This window comes from Amphiprion ocellaris, chromosome 19 (assembly GCF_022539595.1).
Source record: "Amphiprion ocellaris isolate individual 3 ecotype Okinawa chromosome 19, ASM2253959v1, whole genome shotgun sequence".
In the NCBI taxonomy this organism is placed as follows: domain Eukaryota; kingdom Metazoa; phylum Chordata; class Actinopteri; family Pomacentridae; genus Amphiprion; species Amphiprion ocellaris.
The window spans coordinates 31,314,530-31,340,583 of NC_072784.1; the positions used below are offsets into that span (position 1 = coordinate 31,314,530).

The window sequence follows — 26,054 nt, forward strand, 5'->3', positions numbered from 1 at the left end:
ACTTCACACTTCAACAACAAGGCGTACGAACTCTACGATACTAAAAAAGAAAGAAATATGTGAACTGTAGTAAGCTTAACCCTTAGATGCATCAGTGGTGATGTTGTTTTCTTGCAATATGTTTGCAATGAAAAATTTTTATAATTTCATATTCCAGCTATTTCTCAAAAAACATGTTTTCGATATCATTCTATTTAAATTTTTAAGTTACTTTTAATGTTTTTAAAGAAATTGTATGATTTGTGTTACTACCCTGAACTCTTTATCGCTGAAAATAATCATTAATAATCAAGAGGTGATGGAGGGACGGAGAGCAGCAACAGCTGCAGGAAAAGAAAATGGATGTTGAGATTCTTCTATTGCTGTTCTGTATAATATTCTTCTTTTTCAATCATCAAAATGTTCCAAATTTGTTATGAAGTGAAAAATAAACATATTTCAAATATGAAATCATTCTTGTGTGGACAAAAATAGAAAACAAACAATAATAGAAATTATTCTGAACCAAAATGACAAAAATGGCATAAAAACACATCGATTCTTATATGGGTCATTTTGGACCCACTTATTGAAGAGAGTAGGATCCAATCACTGGAGCAACTGAGGCTTAAAGAGATAATAACTGTAGCAAAATGCTGCTCAGTGTGAAAAGTTTAACCACCCAACCTCAGAATCTCGGTGCATTCAACTGTCCTGTTTTTCCTCCTTTCTCTGCCTCCTGAGTGAGTTTCTCTGTCTTTGCCTGCGAGTGAGCTGAGAAAACTGTCAAAGATGTGTTCCCATGACAACCTCCATCCAGCATTAGAAACATGAAGTGTAAGGGAATATCTAAATGTGTGTGAAAGGGAAAGAGAGCGAGAGGGAGAGAGGGCGAAATAGACACATGATGTGGGTGGAAGCAGTTTCAAAGGCAGCACAGAGAAACTTGGACATAAATATAAAGTACATGTGGTTGAAAGGTATCCATTAATGTGACCGGTGTAGTTTCTATGACCATATATGCACACAGAAATACACCACCGTTTAAAAGTTGTCCTTATTTATCCTTATAATGTCCTTATTTTTGAAAGAAAAAAATTTTTTTTCAATGAAGATCACATTAAATGAATGATAAATCCAGTGTAGACATTGTTAATGTGGTAAATGACTATTGTAGCTGGAAACAGCTGATTTTTAATGGAATATCTCCATAGAGGTACAGAGGAACATTTCCAGCAACCATCACTCCTGTGTTCTAATGCTACATTGTGTTAGCTAATGGTGTTGAAAGGCTCATTGATGATAAGAAAACCCTTGTGCAGTTATCTTAGCACATGGATAAAAGTGGGAGTTTTCATGGAAAACATGAAATTGCCTGGGTGACCACAAACTTTTGAACAACAGTGTATAAACACACCATTTTAATCTCTTTAAACATTACAGAAAGTGACCCCCTTTAACATTTTTTTCCAATCTTTCCAAACATCCCACGAGGGCACCTTCATTTTATATCCTCACATGAATTTTGAAGCAAAATAAAGTTGTATCCCAGGCTGAGGTCCCAGAGCACAGATTACACTGGGTGTGTTTGTGTTTGTTATTGGCGTCACGTCCAGCTCAGCAATGAAGGACTTCCACAAGTGTTGCCACTAGAAAACGTTGCAAGAGCTCAAAATGATGGACCTCATTTACATTTGGCACAGTGGTAATTTACTCCTGCCTCGCTGAGATTATCATCTTGGGTTCAGTTATGAAAACAGCTATAAATAGGTCATGTTTCAGGAGAAAGCCTCTGTCTCCTGTAAAATTCATGTTGTGACATGTTTCTGGCACCTGTCAGCTCATGGCTCAAGGTGTCATTCTGCACTTCTCACCTTCAGCGCTGATAGAAATTGTTCACACCCCATGGAAGTTTTCAGCGTTTCACCATTGAATCACAGTCGATTTAATGTGGCTTGAAATGAAAACATATTCCTACAATGAAATGTCATTTTACCAAAAATCCAAAATGTCACCACTTTAAGTCAGTAGTCAGTAGATGTATGGAAGCAAATCAGACTCATCAGATTCTGAATTTTAAAAGCTGCTGAATTTCTTACTTTGAATTTTTTTGCATCAAAATTTCGTATGTGAATTTTTTATGCCTGAATTTAGCTCATCAAAATTCTAAAAACCAGTTAAAAATTCAATGTCTTCAAAATTCGCCATCAAAAAAATTCAATGTCTTCAAAATTCACCATCAAAAAAATTTGATGTGTTCAAAATTCACCATCAAAAAATTCAATGTTCAAAATTCGCCATCAAAAAATTCAGTGTTCAAAATTCGCCATCAAAAAATTCAATGTTAAAAAATTTGCTGTCAAAAAATTCGCTGTTCACATCTGGGGGACTCAGGCGTAAACAATCGATCCTGGCCAAAATCGAACCAACGCCCAGCCAATCACGTGGCGCTCCTCCGGTCATGTGACGTAGACGGTTCACCTCACAAGACCGGGGTCAACCACGGCTACCAGCATGAACGACGGCGCTTCAGTGAGTGTATTAATCCTTTTTGTCCTGTATGTGGTTTGTTTTTGTGAGAGTCAGTAAGCTGTAATGCATGCCGTTAGCTGCGCTAGCACAGCGTTAGCTGCGCTAATACAGCGCTAGCCGCGCTAATACAACGCTAGCACAGCGCTATCACGGCGTTAGCCGCGCTAATACAGCGCTAGCCGCGCTAATACAACGCTAGCACAGCGCTATCACAGCGTTAGCCGCGCTAATACAGCGCTAGCCGCGCTAATACAACGCTAGCACAGCGCTATCACAGCGTTAGCCGCGCTAATACAGCGCTAGCCGCGCTAATACAACGCTAGCACAGCGCTATCACAGCGCTAGCCGCGCTAATACAGCGCTAGCCGCGCTAATACAACGCTAGCACAGCGCTATCACAGCGCTAGCCGCGCTAATACAGCGCTAGCCGCGCTAGCACAGTAATGAGGTCATACAGACAGCACGTTCTGCAGCTGGGTAGTTGAGTAACAATTTTATAAATGCACAAATGGGTGGAAGTGTGATTTATGCGCCCGAAAATGCAGTTAAGTCACAGAGCAGTAGGGTTGCCACTTTTCAGAAATTAAAATAAAGGACGCCCACCACGGCTACTTGGGGCCACAGTTCAGTAAAATCGGAAAGATATTCACAGATTCAGAATTCCACCATCAATAACTCATTATAAATGATACCTCTTTTCCATCGCTGTAAGGTAGACAATGTGCTACAAGCCTAGTTTTATCAACAGTAGCTGTCTTTCAAGCTGCAGAAATAACATTGGTGTCAACAGGAGCCAGTTGAAGGCTGCAGTGATTCTGGTGACACTACAGTGTATCAGAGAGAAGCTATTGAATATTTGTGTCTCTCTTTGCTGTTGCAGCAGTTTTGCAATTTGCACACGGTCCCTGTTCACTCCATAGACACCAATGTTATTCATGCAGCTTGAAAGACAGCTACTGTTGATAAAACTGGGCTTGTAGCACATTGTCTACCTTACAACGGTGGGAAAGAGGCATCGTTTATGTTTTGACCAATGTTGCCAACTCCTCAGTAAGGAAAGTAGCTATTGGCTGTCCTAAAAGTCACTGGAAGTCGCTAAATGATGTCATTGCCTAATTTGCATAATTTCCCGTTTGCATGTAATTGTAATCAACATTGTGGGAGAGACAAAAAGTGAGTTTAAAATACCCAAAATATGTTTCTGAACTAGAGGCTAAATGCAGTGATTTATTTTAGTGTGACAGTGAAGAAACATTTTCATTTCCATCCCGCTCTGTAAGCAGGACGGGATCTGCAGAGACTTTGATTCATCTGCCGTCTGGACATGGAGTGATGTGGGTCTCCTCTAATCAGACAGTGGGATGCTGCAGGTCACTAGACTGACCTCCTGTGCTTTGTGAAGGGGAGGAGCTCACAGCGCCACCTGCTGCTCGTTGAGGACAGTAACTGCAGAACGATCCCAGCTTTCATGTCAGACAGGGGCGGATCCAGATTAATTTTAGTGGGGGGCGGGGGGCACGGGGGTACAACAGATATTTTTGGGGGGGGGTTGTAAGTTTTAAAGCTGCTACCGACCTCTCGCTTTTACAAAGTTTTTTTTCATGTTTTTTTTTGGCTCTTTAACCCAATAGGAAAGCTGTATATGACCTTTTCATTTTGGACTGTTAACATTCAAATTATGATGGACTTGTTTCCTTGTTTATGTGAATTACAACATCATTAGCTGCAACATCTGCCTGTTCTGTAAAACTGGTAGCTCAACGACAGCATCCTGAGGGCAATTAAGTGACAAATATTGTGCAAGAACAGCACTATTACAACCCTGACAATTTCCACTTCTTAGAATGTTTACTGCCAATTATCACACATAAAACAAGAAATAATATTCTGTACTAATACTTCTGTACTACCCAATACACAGTGAATAAATATTATCTTAAAGTCGGGTTATTGTTGTTTATCAGCACAATACAAAAAGATTCATGTTAGACATATTCCAGTTAAGACTAGAATATCATGATTTATGTAAATTTACCTCAATAATATGAATGTTCAGGTTAAGATTGTACAGTGATATTTATTATGTAAGTTTAACTGATTAAATTTAATGACTCTGCACTACATTATTATTTATTATTTAGATTTACATCATGATTGTAATATTTAGGGTCAGACTCTACAGTATTAAGATTAAGAAATCAAATGTTCTATAAAATGTAAATACACTGAACTCATTTGGATATATTTAAGTGAGACTTTACAATATTCTTTGACACAAATCTATCTAAATCAAAATTTTAATCATTTTTACTCCAAACATTTACTGGACTGATTTAAACATTAAAATCACTCCTTTCTAATCCTCTGCTGTACGTTCAAACCTGAGGCCTTAAATAGAAACACACAAGTATCTGATTGAAGGAACTTCTGCAGAGTCCTGGTTCCAGAACATGATGATAGAATTATAGACAAACTTTAACAAAAGCTGCCTGAGAGTTTACAGGTTTTTATGTTGGATTTCTTCAGTAATTTAATGAGAGTTATCAGCAAAAATCAAGTGTTCATTTGATGAACTTCATTTCCTAAAACATCCAGAATTGGAGCTCATATCTTTGGCAGCTGTAAAGTTTCTGCTCCTTCAAAGTTCACAACACAATGAATGAATTCCTAAAACACTCTCAATGCTGGAGAGCGTTTGTGATGCTGAAGCAGTGACCAGTTTTTCTGTTTCTTCTCTGGAGATGCACAATGAGGGACGTCTGCAGAGACTGAGAAAGAGTCTCACCACATCCTGACATGAGGAAAAAGACTTTATTGAAGACTACAATGAGAAAAACTATCAGACAGCAGACGGCTGCATTCAAGGTGAGCTCTGAACATTTGATCTGGAACAGGAATTCAATCACGGCAGCATGAGCTTCATTTCAGTCTGTAGCTGCTGAATTCATGGATGAATCATCTGGCACTAGAGAGGAAGACCATCAAACATCCACGTCAGCTGATGGAGGTCCAAGAGTCTCACCCAACAAACAACCTACAGAGTGAAGACCTCGAATCTGATTGGACGGCCTCCTATTCAGCCACATGTGTGAACAAATGCCTCTAAGCTGATTTGTTTTCTAAAATAAATCTAGTTTGTGTCCTAATCAATGCTTGTGTGTTTGCTTCTTTACACTGCTGTTAACAGTTTAGGCTGTTAGATTGTTCCAGATAAGACGAGTACAAGATTCTTCAGAGCCGTTCTACCATGAGCCTGACAGGAAGAACTGCAACAGCTACTGAATGTTCCTGTGGTTCCCTCAAGGCTACAGGAGGAGTCCTAAGAGGACGAGCCGGTCCACCTGATGGCGGCCAGTCGCTGTGGTTCAAAGCCAACACCGACTACGTGGACTTCTACTGGACCACATGGAGGCCTTCAAACTGGACCAACAAGTTCACAGACTCCCCGACTCGTGGGTCTGAGGACGCCGCTGAGCCTCGGTCCAGCCGGCCTCCTGTCTGTGGGTGTTTGAGTGCTGAGAGGTTTGTGGATGCATGTGAATGTTCTGTGTTGAAACAGCAGCTTTGGACTCAGTAACGCCGGGAAAAACCAAGAGCTCCTTTATTTGTGACTTCCACTAAAAAACTGAAGAAAATAAGTTTGACAGGGTTCTGACTGATAACAGATTATTAAATAATGAAAGTAATCGTTTAAATATTCCTTTAAACAAACCTTTTAGGTCTACATTTCCTTTACACTGACTTCTTGGTATTTTGGGTGGAATATACCATTAAGCCCAATGTTCAAGGGTTCTTCTGGGAATATACCATTAAACCAACCTTTTAGGAAAATGTTCCAAGATGTTGGGTAGAATATACCATCAGATAAACCTTTTAGGTCTACATTGGAAGATTTTAGAGTCGAATATTACTCCAAACCATCCTTTAGGTCTACATTTAAGGTGGAATACTCCTTTACACCAAGATTTTTTGGTCTACATTGAAGGATTTTGGGTGGAATATTCCTTTGAACGAACTTTTTAAGTTTATGTTCAAGGATGTTGGGTGGAATATACCATCAGACCAACCTCCAAGGTCTACAGTAGTGAATTTTAGGTGGAATATAGCATTAAACTCACCTTTTAGGTCTACATTGGAGGATTTTAGGTGGAATTTTCTTCAAAACCATCTTTTAGTCTACATGTAAGGATGTTTAGGATGGTATATATTTCCAAACCAACTTCTCAGGTCTACATTTCAGGTGGAATATTCCTCCATACTAACTTTTTTGGTCTACATTGAAGGATTTTTTTCTAACACACCCTTTCAGATTTTAGGTGGAATATTCCTTTTAACCAGCCCCTCAGGTCTCTTTGAGGATTTTGGATGGAATACTTGGTTAAACCAACATTTTAGGTGCATGTCCAAGGATTTTTGGTGGAATCTTCCTTTAAGGTGGATGTTTGAGGACCTTGTAGGTGGAATACTTCCTGAAACCAACCTTTTAGGTCAACATTCAAAGATTTAAGGTGGAATATTCCTTTAAACCAACCTAAATTTCATGTTTTGATCATTATCAAGTGAGAAACCTCAATCCAGACTCCTCATAATGACATTTGAGATTTATGCTGCTGTTTGTTTGTTTAGTCCAGACTAAATGACAGAAATCTACAAATGTAATTTTATTTCAGGACTCAGTTATTAAATGTCAAAACAATCCATGTGACTCTAAAAACTCAACAGCTTTACAAACTCTAAAGTTAAACTCTTCACAAGGATCCAAAATAAGTTGGACTTCTACATGAGAGCTTTAATTATTCTTCATCTACTTCCTGATAAGTTTGGTCAATAAAAGAGACAAAAACTAATATTTTCAGCTGAACTAAAGACAGACTTCCTCTTTCAAGTAAATAGCCTCCTAACCCCCTGGAAACCAGCGTTTGTCCTGTTTTTGTGTTGCTCCTCGGTGACCCTAGACAGCCGGGTCCTAATGTTTTTTGAGCAACACACCATAATATGACATTTTTACAATGACGGTTCTGCTATGGAACCAGTTTGACATGTTCAGGTGTTCTTTGTGTGAAAACTCAGAGATTTCAGGGATCAGAAGGTGGTTTTCAACTTTCTTTGTTAACTTTCTGCTTCAACTTTAAACTAAATTTCCTTGACTAACCCAGCCCTCTGGACTTCCAGGAAGCTGTGTTCCTATTGGCTGTCCAGGTGGCTGCTTGGTGTTATCAGGAACACCTGAGCAGCTCAGTGTCTTCCTGCTTTATTTAGCTGCAGGCAAACATTTCCTCTGTTTCTCTTCACCAGTGAACTGGGTTTGGCTCCATTGCTTTAATTTGTTCTTTAGGCGTTGGCTTGCAGCTTCCAGCAGTAAAATCATATTTAATGTGTTTCTTGGTGTGTTTTAGGGCTTTGTACTGGATAGTTGTCTTGGTAAATGTGGTTCTTTAGCCACAGTTAGCACCTGGTGCTAATGTGTGCAGTGATTAGTGGATTTGGTGCAGGTGAGTTGTGTCTTTATCTTGGCTGTAGTGAGTCTTTAGAGGTTTTTGGTCAGACACATTCTGTATTCTTGTTTGAGAACCAACGTTGGTTGTCCAGAAGGTAAGAGTTCCTGTCATGATTCTCTGTTCTCAGAGGTTCTCTGGTAGGCTGCAGGAGACTTTAGCGTTTGGGTTGTGCTAGTTTGGTTTTTGTATGGTTTCATTTGGACGACTATCTTGAGGCCCCTCCATGTGGTTTAGTGAGGTTTTCTGGAACAGTTCTACAAAGCAACCTGCAGCAGAAGAGACTTTGAGAGTTTTTAGGAAGTTCTGGAGACCAGACTTTAGAGCAGCAGAAACATTTGTCAGCAGTTTGAGCAGGAGAAGGTGAGCTTCAGAGTAGAAATGAGACAGAAACCTTCTTGACCCATGTGGTGAAGTCCTGTACCAAGAGTTTGAGCAGGTTGTGAAGAGTCTGTAGTTCTTTGGTCTGAAAGCACAAGAAGAGTCGACTCATTAAAGGAGAAAACAGGAGATATTGTTGGTTCTTCTGTCACTCTGCAGTTTCCTTAGACTGAATATCAAGTTTATATTTTAAATGATTTGCCATGTGAGCCCAAGAAGACTTCAATAAACTCCCTCCATCCCCTGGACACAACAGATTTTATTACCATGTTAAATCTTTTTTTTTTTTTTTTTAATGGTTTTGAGCTTTAATCATAGTTTTAGCATAGTTTTTTCTCTTTGCTTGTTTAGTTTTGTCATCTGTGTAAAAGGTGCTAAACAAATAAAGTTGAATTGATAAACTGAATAATTGACTAACTCATGATTGTGACAACAGAAGTATTTTCATTGTGATTTAAGGGTTTGTTTCACTTTTAAGGTTGGGGTTAAAATCTTGACAGAAAAAGAAGATTAAAGAAATAAACTACATAACAAAAAGCAATTAAATGAAAGGGGGCAAAAATTAATACAATAAAACTAAAAAAAAAGTTTTGCTTAGAAAGTATTTTTTAAATGTGTAATTATCTAAAATATGTTTTGTATTTTTTTAAATGTTTAATATTGTTCTTGTTTAAAAAGTATTTTTTTAAAGGTTTAATAATTTAATTTATTGTTTTGGATTTTTTAAATGTTTAATATTATTCTGGTTTAAAAAGTATTTTTTCAAGGTTTAATAATATAATTTAATGTTTTGTATTTTTTAAATGTTTAATATTATTCTTGTTTAAAAAGTATTTTTTAAAGGTTTAATAATCTAATGTTTTGTATTTTTTTAAATGTTTAATATTATTCTGGTTTAAAAAGTGTTTTTTAAATGTGTAATTATCTAGACTATGTTCTCTGTAATTTTGAATAATGTTATTTTAAAAATTTTGTTGAATGTCATACGTACATGTTTTGTATCGTGTTTATCTCATTCAATATTTTGTCAGTTTAATAAAAGTAAACTTTAAATACAATTAAATGATATTAAACTGACAAAATATTGAATGAGATAATTAAACACAATACAAAACATGTACGTATGACATTCAACAAAATTTTTAAAATAACGTTATTCAAAATTACAGAGAACATAGTCTAGATAATTACACATTTAAAAAACACTTTTTAAACCAGAATAATATTAAACATTTAAAAAAAATACAAAACATTAAATTAAATAATTAAACCTTTAAAAAGACAAAACATTTAATTAAAAATTTACATGTTTAATTAGAAAATTAAATCTTAAAGGCAATAAAACTTCAAATTGGAATGAAACAGAAAATACAATGAAGCATTTAAAAAGAAAATTAAACATTAAAAGCTGGTAAAACATTTAAAAAGAAAAACCTTAAAGATTTAATCTAAAAAATAAAAATTGGGAAAGAAAAAAAAATTTCAAACAAGCCGATAAAACATTTGAAAAAACAACAAACATTAAAAAGACAAAACATTTGGAAATCAAATCAGACATTAGAAAAGAATATAAGATGAGAAAAGAGCAAAAGCTAAACGTTGAAGAAGAATCAAACTAAAGACAAAACATTTGAAAAGACACCAGTTAAACTTTAGAAGATCAAATTAAACAGAAGAGACAATAAAAGGATGAAAAAGAGCAAAAACAGATAAAGTTCTTACAGTGTTTTCTAGTCTGAAATGAAAACATCAAGTTGTTTCTTCAAACATTTCCTCTTTCTATGTTCTTGGTTTGATTGTGGACAGATTTACTAAGAACTCATTTAAGAAAACTGCTTTCCAGATAAAGTCTACTAGTAGTTGAAAGCATCGATCAAACTAATGTTACCTTCTGATCTCCACAAACTTTACTGTTCAGTGAAGAGAATCAAAGTTTGTTGAGGATTTCTAAAAAACCCACAGGTGAAGGTCTGAGAAGAACTCAGATTGATGGTCTAAATGTGAAATCAAGACTCATGGTCACAAGTTTTAAGGCTTCTGTTAACCAGAAAGTTCAAACTAACAGAGAAGTACTGAGAAACTTGTAAAACTTCAGTCCTCGGACTGTGGAAAGGTTCAAACTAACAGAGAACTTCTCAGGAACTTAGAAGATATCAGTCCTTGGACTGTCTGAAGGTTCAAACTAACAGAGAACTACTCAGGAACTTAGAGGATATCAGTCCTTGGACTGTCTGAAAGTCAAATCTAACAGAGAACTACTGTGGGACTTAGAAAATTTCAGCCCTCAGACTGTGTGAAAGCTCAGGTCCTGAGGACTCGGGAGGTGTGGAGGCTTTGGAAAGTATTGGAACTGAGGGTTCAACCCTCCAGCACAAACGCTGAAGTCCAACCTCCTGAGAAAAACGGTCGAGTCGAGACTCGAGTTAAAAAAAATCTCGAAAACGACAAAAAATAGATGATAAATGCGCAAAAAAAAGAAAAATTAGTATCTGAGCGAGTAGCTCAGGAGGATAAGAAGAGGACTACCAACTGGAAGGTCGCCGGTTCAAGACCCACCAGCGGCATTTTTCTTTCTTTGTCTTTGTCAGGATTTTGATAAAATTTAAGAAGTGTCTGGTCTTGAACCAGCGACCTGCAGCGCCATAGGCAAATCCTTAACTCACTGAGCTACAGATCAGATAAAAAGAAATAAATTCGTCGTCCCTTTGGCATCGTAGTTTCCAAAGTGACCACATGGGTGGAGCCAAGGCGGAGTCTGGGTGGAGTCTGGGCGGAGAGTAGGCGGGGAGGTGGGTGGCGGCCTCCCCCCTCTACTCCCCCACCTCCCCCCACCACCCACCACACCTTCCCCCGCCCGACGAGTTCTTCGAGTCTCCACGAGTTCTTCGAGTCTCGACAGGTTTTCCCGAGTTTCTGGAGTTTCCACCTGGTCGGAGGCAGAACAACTTGTCATGAAGAGGTGTTGAAGTCGGCCAGGATGGACTGACTTTTTACAGCGACTAGAAGGAAGACGACTAGGAGAGCAGGTCTTTAACCACCATCCATAAAATCCATGGAGTCGCTCCAGAGAAATGAAGGGAGGTCAATTTTTTATCAACCTCCATCCACATGTTCAACTTCATATCTTTACTTTGACATTTTTAGCACCACAAACCTTTAGTGTCACACTTTATCATTTATTAGGACTTTATCGGAATCCACCAGCAGATTTAGTTTTTGTTGAGAAACTTTATTCTTGTCATCGTGGGACTGCAGTATTTAAAACTGTTCCTTCTATTTGACCTCATGTTTATTAGTTTTAGTGGAGAAAGTTATTTTAGTTGTCCATTAGTCTCTTAAAAACCAAATAAATTGGATTAGTCAAGAGGTTTAAATTTCTTACTTTGTCATATTTTAAATGTGACAGAAAATGGAAAAATAAAGTGTCTTGAGACAATTTCACCTGTAATTGGTGTTATATAAATAAAATGAATTAAAATTGTATGTATCTTGTAATGTTGGAGTAATTCAGCCATATATGTTGGAAAACACATTTTCTTTGACCATTAATCTCTTGATTGTTTTCTCCAGTAATTCATTTCTTGTTTTGGTTTATAAAATGTCAAACCCAAATATATTCAGTTTACTGTCATAAAAACCAAAAAGATTTACATTCATTATGCAGGAATCAGGCAGTTTTTCACTTTTTATCTTAGTCAGAAAGATAGTTGATAATGTGTGAATTTTTGCAGCTTGTGAGCCGTTAAAGGTTTTAATCTTTGGGGCCGAGTGTCAGAAAACATTTGGAAACCAACATCAACAAAACACTCAACAAAGATTTGAACATCATTAAAGGGAAATCCAACTTTTGCATGACAATGTCTAATGAAAGGACATTTATTTCCAACGTAAATGTGTGATATTCATCCTCTGGAGCTTTCTCTTCACATCGTCTTCCACCTGGACTGGTTTGGTCGGGAGCATGTGCAACAAACATTTGAAAAACTGCACTTTAACATCAATGAATGACACTGAAGTTTAATCTCTACATAAATGAGACTGAGTCTGGATGTGCTGCTCTGTCATTAACTCCTAAGTTTAGGGAAAGTTCAAACAAAAGAGGACAGTTCAGATCAGACTTGAGAATGAGCTTATTTTGAACAAACATCTCAGACTTTCTGAGCTTCAGCACCTACAGCAAGATACTTTAACAACAAGCAACTCGAGATCCAGAAGTTGGAGAGAGTTAGCTTTAGCTGAGCCAAAGAACATGTGGGACGCTAACCTAGCAAACATTTCAGACTTTTCTCTGTGAATTCTGAGAAATAATTTCCTATTTAATGACAGAGCTACACATCTTAACTCAGTCTCATTAAAACAGACTCTAATTCAGTGTCATCCATCCATATTAAAGTGCAGTTACCCAAAATGTTTGTTGCATGAGCTCCAACAAAACCTGTCCAGGTAGAAGGCCACTTTGACAAACAGGAAGTGGAAGATTCCAAGCACATTTATAGAAGGGGGAACCGGACTGTACTAAGTGTGGTCGAGTAGAGGGGTGTTTTGTGGGTTTTTAAGGCTGATAATGATTATTAGTGAAACATTTGGAGTAGATATTCATTTGCAGTAAATGAAAATATTTAAAATCTTGGAGTTAAACTTAGAAGAACACAAACTCTAACAGAAAACTTTGTTGATACGTTTTTGTTTTGTTTACAGATGTTAAGTTAAAGGAGTTTTATTCATGACGGATAACCAATCAGATCACTCCAGAAGACAGAGCGACCACAGGTAGATAAAGGTTCAGAGCCAAAGTAGCACCATTTTTAAATGTATTTATTACCATAAATCAGTAAAAAATAAAATACTGATAATCAGTAAATCAGTCAGCCCACAATTACTACAATTCTACAATGTATGTCTCTTTCCTTTGACTTGTTATTTGTACAATATACGATGTATATGATGGTGTTCTTTCATACCAAAGGCTCTGCTATGATGTTTTCTAAGAGACATACGATGCTACTCTGGTTGCTCTGGCTCTGGGCTGCTGCACTCCTCCTCTGTTGTTTTCTGCATTGTACTCAGCTGCATGTCTTCGTCCACCCGGCCTCCGTTGACTCGTCCCGCCTGCCGTCTCTGGAGCTGAAGCTGGATTGGAACAGACCAAAGTACAGTCCAGTCACGATGCCAGCTGCCTCTCAAAAGGCTCCTTCATCTGGCAGGTGGCAGCACTTCTTCTGAGGGGAAGCTGAGCTGGCCCAGCAGAACTTTGGAGATGTGTTCTAGTGGTTGGTGGATGTGTGGGGAGATAGAGAGGGACCTTTGAATTGTTCAGAAAGGCAAACAGGGAACCCATTGGTAGTTTTAGTTTAGGTGCTACTGCAGTGTGTTTTGGGGTTTTAAGAGGTGAACAGGAAGAGGGTTTTTTTGTATTGATTATCTTTTACTTTGTTCCTGGTTGGAATGCCCATCAATGTCAACATGAAGTTCACTTTTAGTTCTGTTTATTTATTATTATTTTACTAACACCCATTTGCTTTGAACCCCCTCACATGTTGTGTTGTTGTAAACTTACTCTTTCAAATAAATACTTGTCTAACCCTCTGGAAACCAGCGTTTGTACTGTTTTTGTGTTGCTCCTCACCTACTTCAGACAGCCGGGACATAACAACGTTTTGTGGACTAAAGGCTTTTCTATGACGTTTTTAGACCAAAGGCTGTAATATGACGTTTGTTGGACCAAAGGCTATACTATGACGTTTTAAGAGCAACATGCTAAACTATGACAATTTTAGAGCGACATGCTATACTATGACGTTTGTTGGATGACATGCTATACTATGGACATTTTCTGGACCAAAGGCTATACTATGACGTTTGTTGGGAACATGCTATACTATAGGCTTTTTTAATTGACATATTACTATGATGTGTTTTTTTTGTTTGTCTTTTAGCAACATATTATAATAATATGAACAGTTTTAAAAATTACTATACTTTTACTTGTGCAATGAAATATTCTTTTCAGGCAAAGGCCATGTTTGATTACATATAGGCTATTAAATAAATGTTTATTAAAAACTAAAAAGCATTAAAAAATAATAACCAACTTAGGCACTTACTGAGTCACTAAAATAGTGTAGAGTCTACGGCCACATCAGCATTATTATAAGCATCCTCTGGTAAATTCACAGCCATATACTGTAGGAAATCTAGCTGATCTCATCATGATGTCCACTTACCATATGGACTTCAGGAGATGATTAGATGATGATAAACTGTGACCTGCTGGTTGGGTTCTCTCTGTTCTCATATGTCCTCCATGTTTGTCTCCTGATGCTGCCTTACTTCAGCCAGTCCATGAGCAACAGAAAACACAGTTTGCCTTGTATCCATTGCCAGGGGTTCCACTCTTCCTACTCCAGTCTGTACATTTGCAAACGTTCTTGCTTCTTTAGACGTGATGGAGTTTCAGGTGTAGACATTTTTAAACGAGCAGGTGCAGCAGCGTCTGTAACCAGGCAACCAGAGACAGGACCGAACACACAGAGACATCTGAAGTCTGTCCACTGGACCTGGCATCGGGTCCTCGCTACATGGGTCCTACGAAGATGAAAATGGCTGCCCTTAATATTTCCTGTGTTTTATTTTATTCATTATGCAGTTTTGATGAGTGTGTGACAGACATGTACGGGGCATTTATGAAAATACGGAACAACTTGCGTCCCGTATTGAATCAATACGGGACGCAACAATTAATTGTCAAATAAAGGACGTTTCCGTATTTTAAGGGACGGGTGGCAACCCTACAGAGCAGTGTAAAGAAACTGGTCATCTAGCAAACTGAATTAGTCTAGGTAACACTTTGTTTATTATGTGTGTTTTCTGCTCAAGTTAATGTCCTGGTTTGATTCATTTTAAATTACTCCTGATCTTGAAAGGTTTTAAACTGTGCAGTCAAAGTAGTTACAACTGTGAGGGAATAGCTTGAAATGAACTGCCCTAGACTCCTCTGTTCATAACCCACCATCCTTTCACAGCAGCTATATCAAGAGTTATTGTGCAATGATAGATAAATGCAGCCCATTTTTCAACCGTTTCCTGTTTAGTATGTGTAACCTCCTCTTAATTTGTTCTAAAAGAAAAGTTTAATGAGGCAGTCTAGTCTTTCAGTCAGGTTAAGTCATTTTTCCCATTGGTGGTTTGCATTATATAACTTTGTTTTTCTCTGTTCTAGGAACTATTGTTAAATCATCTTTATGTGAGACTTTGTTCTCGTTTGGAGCATATTCTCGGACGCATGCCTCTGGATCTGGACTTCTTAGAGTTCACTTGCACACAAGAACTTGTGTTTTTAAATGCTTTATCCAACCAAGTAGAAGTTTGCCCAGCTATTTTAAATGCACTGACACAGCTACACCATCTTACCAGCTCAGAAAAAGAAAACAGGAATCAGTACATTGCAACTGTGCACTCAGAGAGAGGAGCAGCTGGGCGACAAAGAATGGTCACATCCCCAGAGCACCTTTGTAACTTACTGGAACTTAATATGTCTGTCCCATGTATAGATAATGGTATCTGTGAAATATTAGCTGAGTATGTCAAATACTTTTAGATTTTTTTAAGTGGACAGTAGACCTAGTTTCAGTATTTTTTTTCTCACATTGAAATTTGAGGCTATATATATTAAATATAATATCTCAAGAATAATTCAAGATAAAAGCCTGAAATTTTCTTTTATATGTCTTGCTAACATAAGCATATCAGATTGCTATTAAATACAGCGGTGGAAAAAAGTTTTTGGAAACATACATTTGTGAAATATTGCATTAAGAATCCCTCTGAGGTCTTCAAATGCAATTTCTATTAGTTCAGTCACAGCCATAATACGAAACAAATCCTAAAAAAGTCAATAAAAACTTGAAATTCATTGGTTCCTTAAAAATAAGAAATTTTGAGTATTGGGTCATTTTGGTAGAATTTAGTTTTGTTAGTCATGTAAACAATAAACCAAAAAAGCATCATTTGTGTCTGTCTAATGCAGTCACACCTTTTGAAACACAAAAGACTTTCCAACAAATACTTCACAATAATATTTGAGATTGTGGAAAATTTTCAAGGTGCCTGAAAACTTTTTTCCACTGTATCTGTCAAAGCATGAAAATTTGCCATTGGAAAAATGCCACTATCTCCAGAACGATATATGTGGTCATGGTTCCATTATGCCAATGTTATGGTAATGATTGGATGCAGGGCTAATTTACAAAGAAATTACACAAAACAACATGTCAGGTTTCGAAGACTGGACTTTTCATAGACCACTTCATTTTTTTCATATTTCAACTCACCCATAATCTGAGATTATTGATCTACTTGTTCAGTATTATAGATTCTTCATCATTGTTCTGAGATATTGTAATTCAAACAACCTCAAATTTCAATGTGCAAAAAAATGCCTGTTGAAGTAGGTTGACAGTGACAGGCAATTTAAAAATATTTTTTGCTCCGACAGTGTTTGGCATACTATATATATATATATATATATATATATATATATATATGCTGCTGTTTTGTAATATTGCAACGGATTTTCATCCCATTCACCAGTGAGAAAATAAAGTCAGTACAGTCCAGTTCATTTTTAACCCCTGCTTTAATGCCGTGATTGCATGTATTGTTCACCAGAAATATTCTTAACTTCAGATACATTAAATGTATGGCAGAAACACGCATACTTGAGCCAGATAACCTGTCAGGTGAGTTGGGAGAACAGGTAGGGGAGGGAATCCAAAAGTGCACTTAGTTTTGTCAGTCAAGTAAAACTAACTAGAGAACAACACCTAACATATCTTGACTGGCAAGTGCAAATACAGGCCAGGATATCAGTCTTAAGTGATGCGTATACCTTGTAATGTCCTGGGAATGTAAGGTCTCATAGCAGGTGGAGGCTGTCAGGTATCTGCCATTCACTACTTCTGAGGAGAGAGTTCTTGGTAGAGTCTCCCATCCAGTCCAGAATTTCACCAGACTGGTCAGTTCAGACGGTGTTGCTATGGAGTGGATTAAATGGATTAAATAAATGGCTACAACAAATGATCAAAAACAATCTAGGGTACGCATACTAAACAGGAAACAGTTGAAAAAATGGGCTGCATTTATCTATCATTGCACAATAACTCTTGATACAGCTGTGAAAGAATGGTCGGTTATGAACAGAGCAGTCTAGGGCAGTTCATTTCAAGCTATTCACTCACAGTTGTAACTACTTTGACTGCACAGTTTAAAACCTTTCAAGATCAGGAGTAATTTAAAATGAATCAAACCAGGACATTAACTTGAGCAGAAAACACACATAATAAACAAAGTGTTACCTAGACTAATTCAGTTTGCTAGGTGACCAGTTTCTTTACACTGCTCTGTGACTTAACTGCATTTTCGGGCGCATAAATCACACTTCCACCCATTTGTGCGTTTATAAAATTGTTACTCAACTACCCAGCTGCAGAACGTGCTGTCTGTATGACCTCATTACTGTGCTAGCGCGGCTAGCGCTGTATTAGCGTGGCTAGCGCTGTATTAGCGCGGCTAACGCTGTATTAGCGTGGCTAGCGTTGTATTAGCGCGGCTAACGCTGCGCTAGCGCTGTATTAGCGCGGCTAACGCTGTGCTAGCGCAGCTAACGGCATGCATTACAGCTTACTGACTCTCACAAAAACAAACCACATACAGGACAAAAAAGATTAATACAATCACTGAAGCGCCGTCGTTCATGCTGGTAGCCGTGGTTGACCCCGGTCTTGTGAGGTGAACCGTCTGCGTCACATGACCGGAGGAGCGCCACGTGATTGGCTGGGCGTTGGTTCGATTTTGGCCAGGATCGATTGTTTACGTCTGAGTCCCCCGGATGTGAACAGCGAATTTTTTGACGGCGAATTTTGAACATTGAATTTTTTGATGGCGAATTTTGAACATTGAATTTTTTGATGGTGAATTTTGAAGACATTGAATTTTTAACTGGTTTTTTAGAATTTTGATGAGCTAAATTCAGGCATAAAAAATTCACATACGTGATTTTGATGCAAAAAAATTCAAAGTAAGAAATTCTGCAGCTTTTAAAATTCAGAATCTGATGAGTCTGATTTGCTTCCATATAGATGCACCAGAGCATTGAGTCTGGGTGGATATCTCTCAATCAGCCTGAACATCTGGATGCTGCAATTTCACCCTATTCTACTTTGCAAAACTGCTCCAGCTCTGTCAGGGTATATGAAGACTGTGGAAGAACAGAACTTTTCAAGTCCAAACAGAAATTCTCAACTTGATTAAGGTCTGGACTCTGACTCGGTTCCAGAACATTCACTTTGTTGTCTTGAAACCATTTCTGAGTATCTTTGGGTGTTTGCTTCGAGTCATTATCATGCTGGAAAACAAATCTTCTCTTCAGACTGCATCAGGTTGTTCCAAGATTTCTCTAGACTTTGCTGTTTTCCTTTTACCTTTACAAGCCTTTCAGGACCTGCTGCCAAAAAGCAATCTGACATCATGATAATGCCACCACCATGTTTCCCATCATGATGCTGCCACCACCATGCTTCACATCATGATGCTGCCACCACCATGTTTCCCATCATGATGCTGCCACCACCATGCTTCACATCATGATGCTGCCACCACCATGTTTCCCATCATGATGCTGCCACCACCGTGCTTCACATCATGATGCTGCCACCACCGTGCTTCACATCATGATGCTGCCACCACCGTGCTTCACATCATGATGCTGCCACCACCGTGCTTCACATCATGATGCCGCCACCACCATGCTTCACATCATGATGCCGCCACCACCATGCTTCACATCATGATGCCGCCACCACCATGCTTCACATCATGATGCTGCCACCACCATGCTTCACATCATGATGCTGCCACCACCATGTGTCACAGTGGGGATGCTGTGTTTGTGATGACATGCAATATTTGCTGTCCTCCTAACATAGTGTCTACTCTGAACCAAAAGCTGAATTTCAGTCCTATTATACCAAAGAACCTTCTTCCAGGTGACTTCAGAGTCTCAACATGGCTTCTGGTGAATCCTAGTCCAGTTTTAATATGAACTTTATTTCAACACTGGTTTTGTCTCCCATAAAGCTTTGACTGGTGAAGAACAGACAGCAGTTGTTGTATGAACAGTCTCTCCCATCCCAGCTGCTGCAGCTTGTAACTCCTTCAGAGTAGTCATAGGTGTCTTGGTGGCCTCCCTCACTAGTCTTTTTCTTATACAGCCATTTACTTTTTGAGGAACTACACTTGGCAGATTTACACGTTTCATATTCCTTCAGTGTTTAATGATGGATTTAGATGTATTTTAAGGGATATCCAGCACCTTGAAGATTTTCTTGACTTATCCTCTGACTTATATTTTACAATGACCTTTGGATGGAAATACTTCTTATGGGCGCTGTATCTCATATCTTCCTATCTTTGTTTCATTTTTTTCCAAGCAGCAGGGGTTGTTTTGAATCTTATTCTACACTCTTCCCCTCCCTCTTATCTCCTACCTACCTCACTCAGCCTCCCCTCTTCATATCTCAGTTACATGGAAAAGCAGAATCATTTTTCCACATCTGTTTTGATGTTCTTTCCTCAAACAGTTGACAAAAACAACACAAAAGTATTCCAAGTATTTTTTTTTCCTTTCACACCAAACTCTTGCAAGACCAAGCACATCTTCAATCTTGCAATTCTGAGATACAATCTCACTGTGAGTTCAATTTATAAGCCTTCCCTTCGGGGATGGGAACCTGTATTTCATACATGTCAAACTAAATTAATTTCTGCTCTCTGTCTTTCTTGTCTATTGCTGTCTCTCTCGGACATGTATGAAATACAGCAGGAAGAGTCCTGGCTGCTTGGCTCTTACTGGAACGCTACACACAGAAGACATACAGCAGGGCAGAAGTGAATTAAATTTACTAATGTGTCTGCCAAGGTTGAGCTGCAGTGGTGGAACATGGCCACCTGACCTCTGGGACGCCTCGCGGGAACATCCGTCTCTTTCATGACAGCTTGAGGTGAACAACTAGTACATCTTAGCCGAAGGGGAGAATAGCATTTCTGAGTGTAAGAGCACCCTTTCTCATGTGACATAGTGCCTTGGTATTTATGAGGGTGAAGGGTGCACTTCATGGGATTGCGAAAAATAGATTGATGATAGATTGGGAATCAATACAGAACAGGGAGGAGCTGCTTCTAGCTGAGAAAAGGTGGATTCAGCTCTGTATTATGTCATGTGAAAAACAGTGTGACACCTAATAACTGGTATGTTGTGTTCAAAATATGATACATGCATGCATGATATCTTATTTTACAGGGAAATGCCTGTAAGACAAACATCCAGTCCATTTTCATTCTACAGAAAAGAGCTAGAAGAATAATCAGTCAAAAAAATAAAATTTAGAGAACCAACAAACCCATTATTGCTTCAGGTAAAACAGACATAGTAGATAATAGTATTCTGCAAATTATGTATAAAGCTCATAAATAAACTCTACCAGTCAATGTCCAGAACAGATTTGCAAAAAGAGAAAGCAAGTAGAACTTAAAAGTAGCAGAGATCTTCATAGAACCAAAATTTACGACCAAATTAATGGAACGTTACATTTCTGTAAACGGGGTCAATTTATGGAACAATCTAGACGAGGAATCAAAAGAATCTAAAATCACACGCAAGGTTTAAAAACATAATTAAAACCAGAATATTATTAAAATACAAAGAAATGAAGTAAGAGTCTCATAGTGTTTGTTATGAGAGAAAACTCTGATATTAGTGAGAGTAGCTGCAGGCCTCTCAGACTTTACAGTAATTATGTTTGTTTTTAATTCTCATTATAAACTGATTGTTTTAAAAGAGGCAGATTACATAAGTTTATTCTTATTGCTGCTCCCTTTCATTCAGAAGTTTAGAAACTTTCATTTTTTTATTGAATTGGTTTTTTAAATTTTTTTTTATTTTGTCAGTGAATGAAAGAAAAACTAAAGTAAACTAAATATTTCCTTGGAAGCTTTATCTCTGAATATTATATTTCTAATGTCTGATTCAATCAGATGAAATCTCATTTTTATACCAACGATACAATCTTTACATATTTCTGAATAAAAAGAATATTAAAAATAGTAAAAACATTTCAGATTTTTACTGGCCTTCAGTGCATGATGTTTTTTCTTTGCCATGGCGACTCACAGTGTTTTGTCCCTCCTGTGTCTCTGTAGGGGTTTGAGTGTTTGCCCATTCTTCTGTATCCTGCTGGCATGTCGCCTGATGCCCTTTCACTGAAGGAGACATTGTTTGGGCATGAAAACGTTGTGAAAGCTCTTGTTCACTGAGGTATACGTCCAACTCTGAGGGTCATTTTACTTCCTAGGAATGTGCACATCGTTCATGTAACACATTTTAAAGCTTTCTGGAAGAAGTTGATGTTGACAGTTTCTCTCTCTCTCAGTGACCTGAGAAGATCTAACACCAACATAATCAAATCAAAACCCCACCATCGATCTGGAGCTGAGGCGTGACCTTTGCCAATCTGTGTGAATGTTTGCATATGCTTGCGTCTGTTTCTAGGCAATTATTACGAGTTGGTTATGTCACAGTACTTATCCTCTCACAGCTGAAAGCCTTATCACCTTCTGGTTGTGTAAACTTTGTGGCTCAAGAGCATTTTAAGTCCTGATCTCCAAGTGTTTGACAACTCCTTTCTCAAACTCTCCCCCATCAACGTGGACTCAAACTATACATCATTAAAGACCAATACAGCAATATGAAAAAAAAAAAACAATTTAAAGTCCTGCATGTCAAATTTACATCAAACAGAAGCACAGGATAAAAGTATTATCAGAAAAATGTAAATTAGAATAAATTAGGGACCACAAGATGAATCTACAGTGGCAAAAAATAATTGAGATGTTCACTGTTTACATTTTTATGATTTCAAACTTCAAGCCAAGATTATACTTTTGTTGTTGTTTCCTTTCCTTCAGTGTCTCTCATCCCTGTTTTGTGGATGTCGAAGGTCTGCACACTTAAAGTCCAAACTCCATGTCAATGGTAGTTGTTCTCTCTCACAGAAATCAGTGCTCCTTATCAGCACCAAGAGCTTTTCCTCTGTTAGTTATTTATGTCACCTTGTAACACATTTGCATAACACCTGCCAGCCGGCCACTTTGGCACAGCATCAAAAAGAAAAGAAGTACGAGCAGCTCTGTCCACGTCTGCCATTATTTACTCATTAGAGCTGCTTGTGCTACGTCTGAGGTTACGGTACATAACTAACAGTACGTCGCTTCATGTCATCCCAGCTCAGCAACCAGAGCAAACTGGGCTTTTTTAGGAGGTGGGAATTAAAGAAACAGGAGTTAAAATAGAGCCTCGACGCTGCAGCAAAACACAGTATAAAGAATAACATGTATTTTGAATGCTAAAGCATGTAAACATATTCTAATAGACCCTAAAAAACAAATTATCAACCTGTAAATGTGATGAATGTGGCATCTTTAAATGAAACCATCTCTCAGTGGGTAAAAGTCCTTATTTTCCTGAAACAAGTCTTGTAGTGTAGCACGAAACCCGACTATGACAAATAAATGACACTGAAATAACGATTTTATGATTTGACAACACTTTGGTGAAGGTTTGGTTAGAAAACTGACATCATAGTTCAGGTTAAAATACATATTAACGTTATTTAACGTTAGAAGACCGCCGTCGCTGTGGTTACAACGACCAGTTAAGGTGATTGGTCAGAAATAATAAACAAACAGTGGCCTTCTGTTTTAACGTCCAATCCTAAAGTCCTCCTTCCCTCTTAGACTTTGTTGCTATGTCACCTGACTTTCTCAGTTGATCTTCATTGTCTTTTATGATTAGGACCTTTGAAAGAAAGATAAAATCCTGCTTAAACCCTTGATTAAAGAACCATAAGAGAGATTTGTTTTGTTCTTTCCCATTTCTCTAAATCTGAAGTTGTCTTTTCTCTCGTGTTTCCGGTTTCCTCCACAGCCTCGTGTCATTCTGCGCTGTATGTTTAGCTGTAGCTTACATCTACACCGTCTTAATTAATTCCCCTGGTAGAAGATTGTTTTCAACAGATAAGCTGCTGTAAAGGATCAGGATGTGGAGAGAGGAATTTGAAATGCCAGATCTGTGGGCGGAAAATGCTGCAGAGAAACACCTCAGTGAGGTGTAGGTGTAGGTGTAGGTGTAGGTGTCACCCCGGCTGGCTTTGTTTGCTCTTTGCTGAGTGTTGGGTGCTTTTCACTGGCCTGTACATGTATGTACACGGTCATATGCAGACAGCAGCTACGCTCTGTGAGACATGTAGACAAACTGAGATGTGTAAATCAACTAAATTACTACTTTTTATGCTTTCTGTTTGTTTGTAGTGACAGCGGAAATAACGAAAATCCCAACCACAAGTTCCTCCCTGAGAACAAACAACAACTGTTCAGAGGCAACGTTGAATTAAGATGAACTTCTAATGTTAAAAAGCCATTTGCTCACAGCGTCATGAAGAGTAGATGTCTGTTAGTCTATAAACTTATGGTTTAACAGTCTGGATCCCAAAATGAGCACAACTATAAAATAATTTCATAAAAAATACAAAAAAATGTAATAATGTGGAACAGTAAATGTATTTCTAAAGAGATATAAAAGGTTTAGTGCAAACAGGAAACGGTAAGATATGAGATGCACAGATGTTTAATGAGTAGGAATTAACAGATTAAACTTCATCCTACTCGTTTTCAGACATTATTTTAGGTTTAGTTTAGGTTTGTTTTGCCTTTTGTGTGTTTTACTTTCTGGTTTGCCTTTAAGATTCTGTGGCATGTCTGAAATAAAATAAATAAATAAATAAATAGTCTCTGACAGGAAATCGAACCAGGAACTGGCTGCTCAGGAGAAAAGCAGCTGCGTGGTGTTTGGTACGTACCCTAAACATTCTGCCATCAGGTCACAATGTAAACGAGTCGACAGCCAAGAGAATCTGCTAAATTATCTTTCTGTTTCTTCATTGTTCACAACTGTCTGTGGATTGTTTGTGAGAGACAGACAGATGGAGAAAGAAAAACAATGACAGCAGGAGAAACAAAAAGAAGAGCAACAATTTTACACCACATAGGTAACCTGCACATTCCTGCTTGTGTTCAAAACATGCAACATCTCTTCTGCATAATCCATCCCATCTGGACAGTCCAACAGCAGCTGTTATGAAGAGGTACGTTCAAATCCATAAACTTAGCTTGAACACTAAGATCGCAATCAAAAAACCATCACAAAATTTGAAAACAAAAACGCAACACAGCAGTGACACTCAAAAAAATGATGCAACTGCAACCAAAACTGCACTTACAAGACTAATCAGCTGCCTTAAGTTGATGCTTTTCTTCAAACAAAGAATTGTGAGATTTCCTAGATGTGCAAAGTAGTAAGAGGGTGTGTCAGTTTCATTTAAAAACATGCAAAATTGCAGCTCTGTTACGTTACAGTTACATTTAAAAGCAGCATCGGTAAGTGCCTCTTTACATAAATGAAACAATATGGAAACTGACTGTCTGAACACACTTTTATGATAAGATTGCCCCAAAGGTAAAGCAGGCCTGCTGCCTCACAAACCAGTCGTGCAAAATGCTTCAAATACCTGACATTAAACTAGCCAAACACACATTAATAGACTCATTTCGCTGTTTGCCACAGGTAGGCAGCACTTCCCTCCACTGCAGGTACACAATGTCTCCCAACTCGCACACAAACTTGTCTGACACAAGTGTGTTAAGTAGATTTGCGGTCCAGAGTATTTGATCAGTCACATCCTCGAGGAGAGCGGCTGAGGAGACGGAGACTAGCTTGGCTGGGGTATGAATAGCAGGGCTAATCACCGTAGGCCATGGGAACCAGCTAGCCACGGGGCTAAGTCCTCGCTGGATGGCTTCTTTCGTATTGCAGCCAAAGAGCTGCTTGGCTGGCAGGACGGTGACCCACAGTGGGAGTGGATTGAGGTCAGCTGAAGGCTACCAAAGCTAGCTCAGGCTTACACAAGGGGAATAAGGAGCGCTGGGAGTTATTTTAGTCTGAAGCAGATGTGTGAAGGAAAGAGAGTGAAAGAGGTTTTGATGTAACTTTTATGTAACGACTCAACAATGCTTCAGGGTAATTCCAGAACTGGAGGACATTTTACGTCCCACCTATCAAATTTCTAATAATCCATGTAGAAAATACTACAACATGCAGTTGTTGTGTAAAAACTAGGAGAAAAGCATGTTTGAAAATGTTTTTTAAAATACCAAATAAGTCTGGAGTTCCTCCTAAAATGACATTTTTCTCTTGTCCCACCCCCCTGATGACCAAACTGAATCTATAATAAAACAGTTCAAATCAAATTTAAATCTCCTTTTTTAGGTTTTATTTTTTTCATTGATGTCTCTTGTAGTTGTGGGAACATTTTTTAATCAACATAATATTTTAAATAATAATTATTATACATGAAACGTGTTCCACATGTTAGCAGAACCTGTTGATGATGTTTTTCCCTTTTGTGTCTTGTTTTTCTTGTTTCCATCATCCAACAGTTTTCCTACAGAATGTGTAGAGCAAAGCTATGTCCTCTCTTCTATTTTCCATATTTTCATCAC

At 38.1% G+C, this 26,054-nt stretch overlaps 1 protein-coding gene and 1 long non-coding RNA gene across 9 annotated transcripts in view; one reads left to right on the forward strand and one right to left on the reverse strand.

Annotated features, from left to right (window-relative positions):
• Window positions 1–5,830, forward strand: part of spag9a (sperm associated antigen 9a) — a 56,159-nt gene extending 50,329 nt beyond the window's left edge. Inside the window, exons 31-33 of one of the 5 annotated variants that reach the window (XR_008599713.1) lie at window positions 5,253–5,376; window positions 5,481–5,597; window positions 5,699–5,830. Coding sequence is in view for 1 of the 5 variants with exons in the window: in XM_055005096.1 (XP_054861071.1) it covers window positions 5,253–5,263 (11 nt within the window). In the remaining 4 variants the exon portion in view is untranslated. Of the gene's footprint in view, window positions 1–5,252; window positions 5,658–5,698 lie in introns of those variants that run through there. The other 4 variants (XR_008599710.1, XR_008599711.1, XR_008599712.1 and 1 more) reach the window with 4 other exon arrangements.
• LOC129347563 (uncharacterized) lies at window positions 5,309–18,996 on the reverse strand. Of its 4 annotated transcripts, XR_008599716.1 has the most exons (5): window positions 18,123–18,996; window positions 17,275–17,419; window positions 14,612–14,972; window positions 13,385–13,689; window positions 5,309–8,472 (listed from the first exon to the last, which is right to left on the reverse strand). It is a non-coding gene; the product is annotated as an uncharacterized LOC129347563 (long non-coding RNA). The 4 variants fall into 4 exon arrangements; XR_008599717.1 differs by lacking the exon at window positions 13,385–13,689 and having other exon boundaries at window positions 18,123–18,982; XR_008599714.1 differs by lacking the exon at window positions 5,309–8,472 and having other exon boundaries at window positions 13,188–13,689; window positions 18,123–18,980.
• Window positions 18,997–26,054: the final 7,058 nt, after the last annotated feature.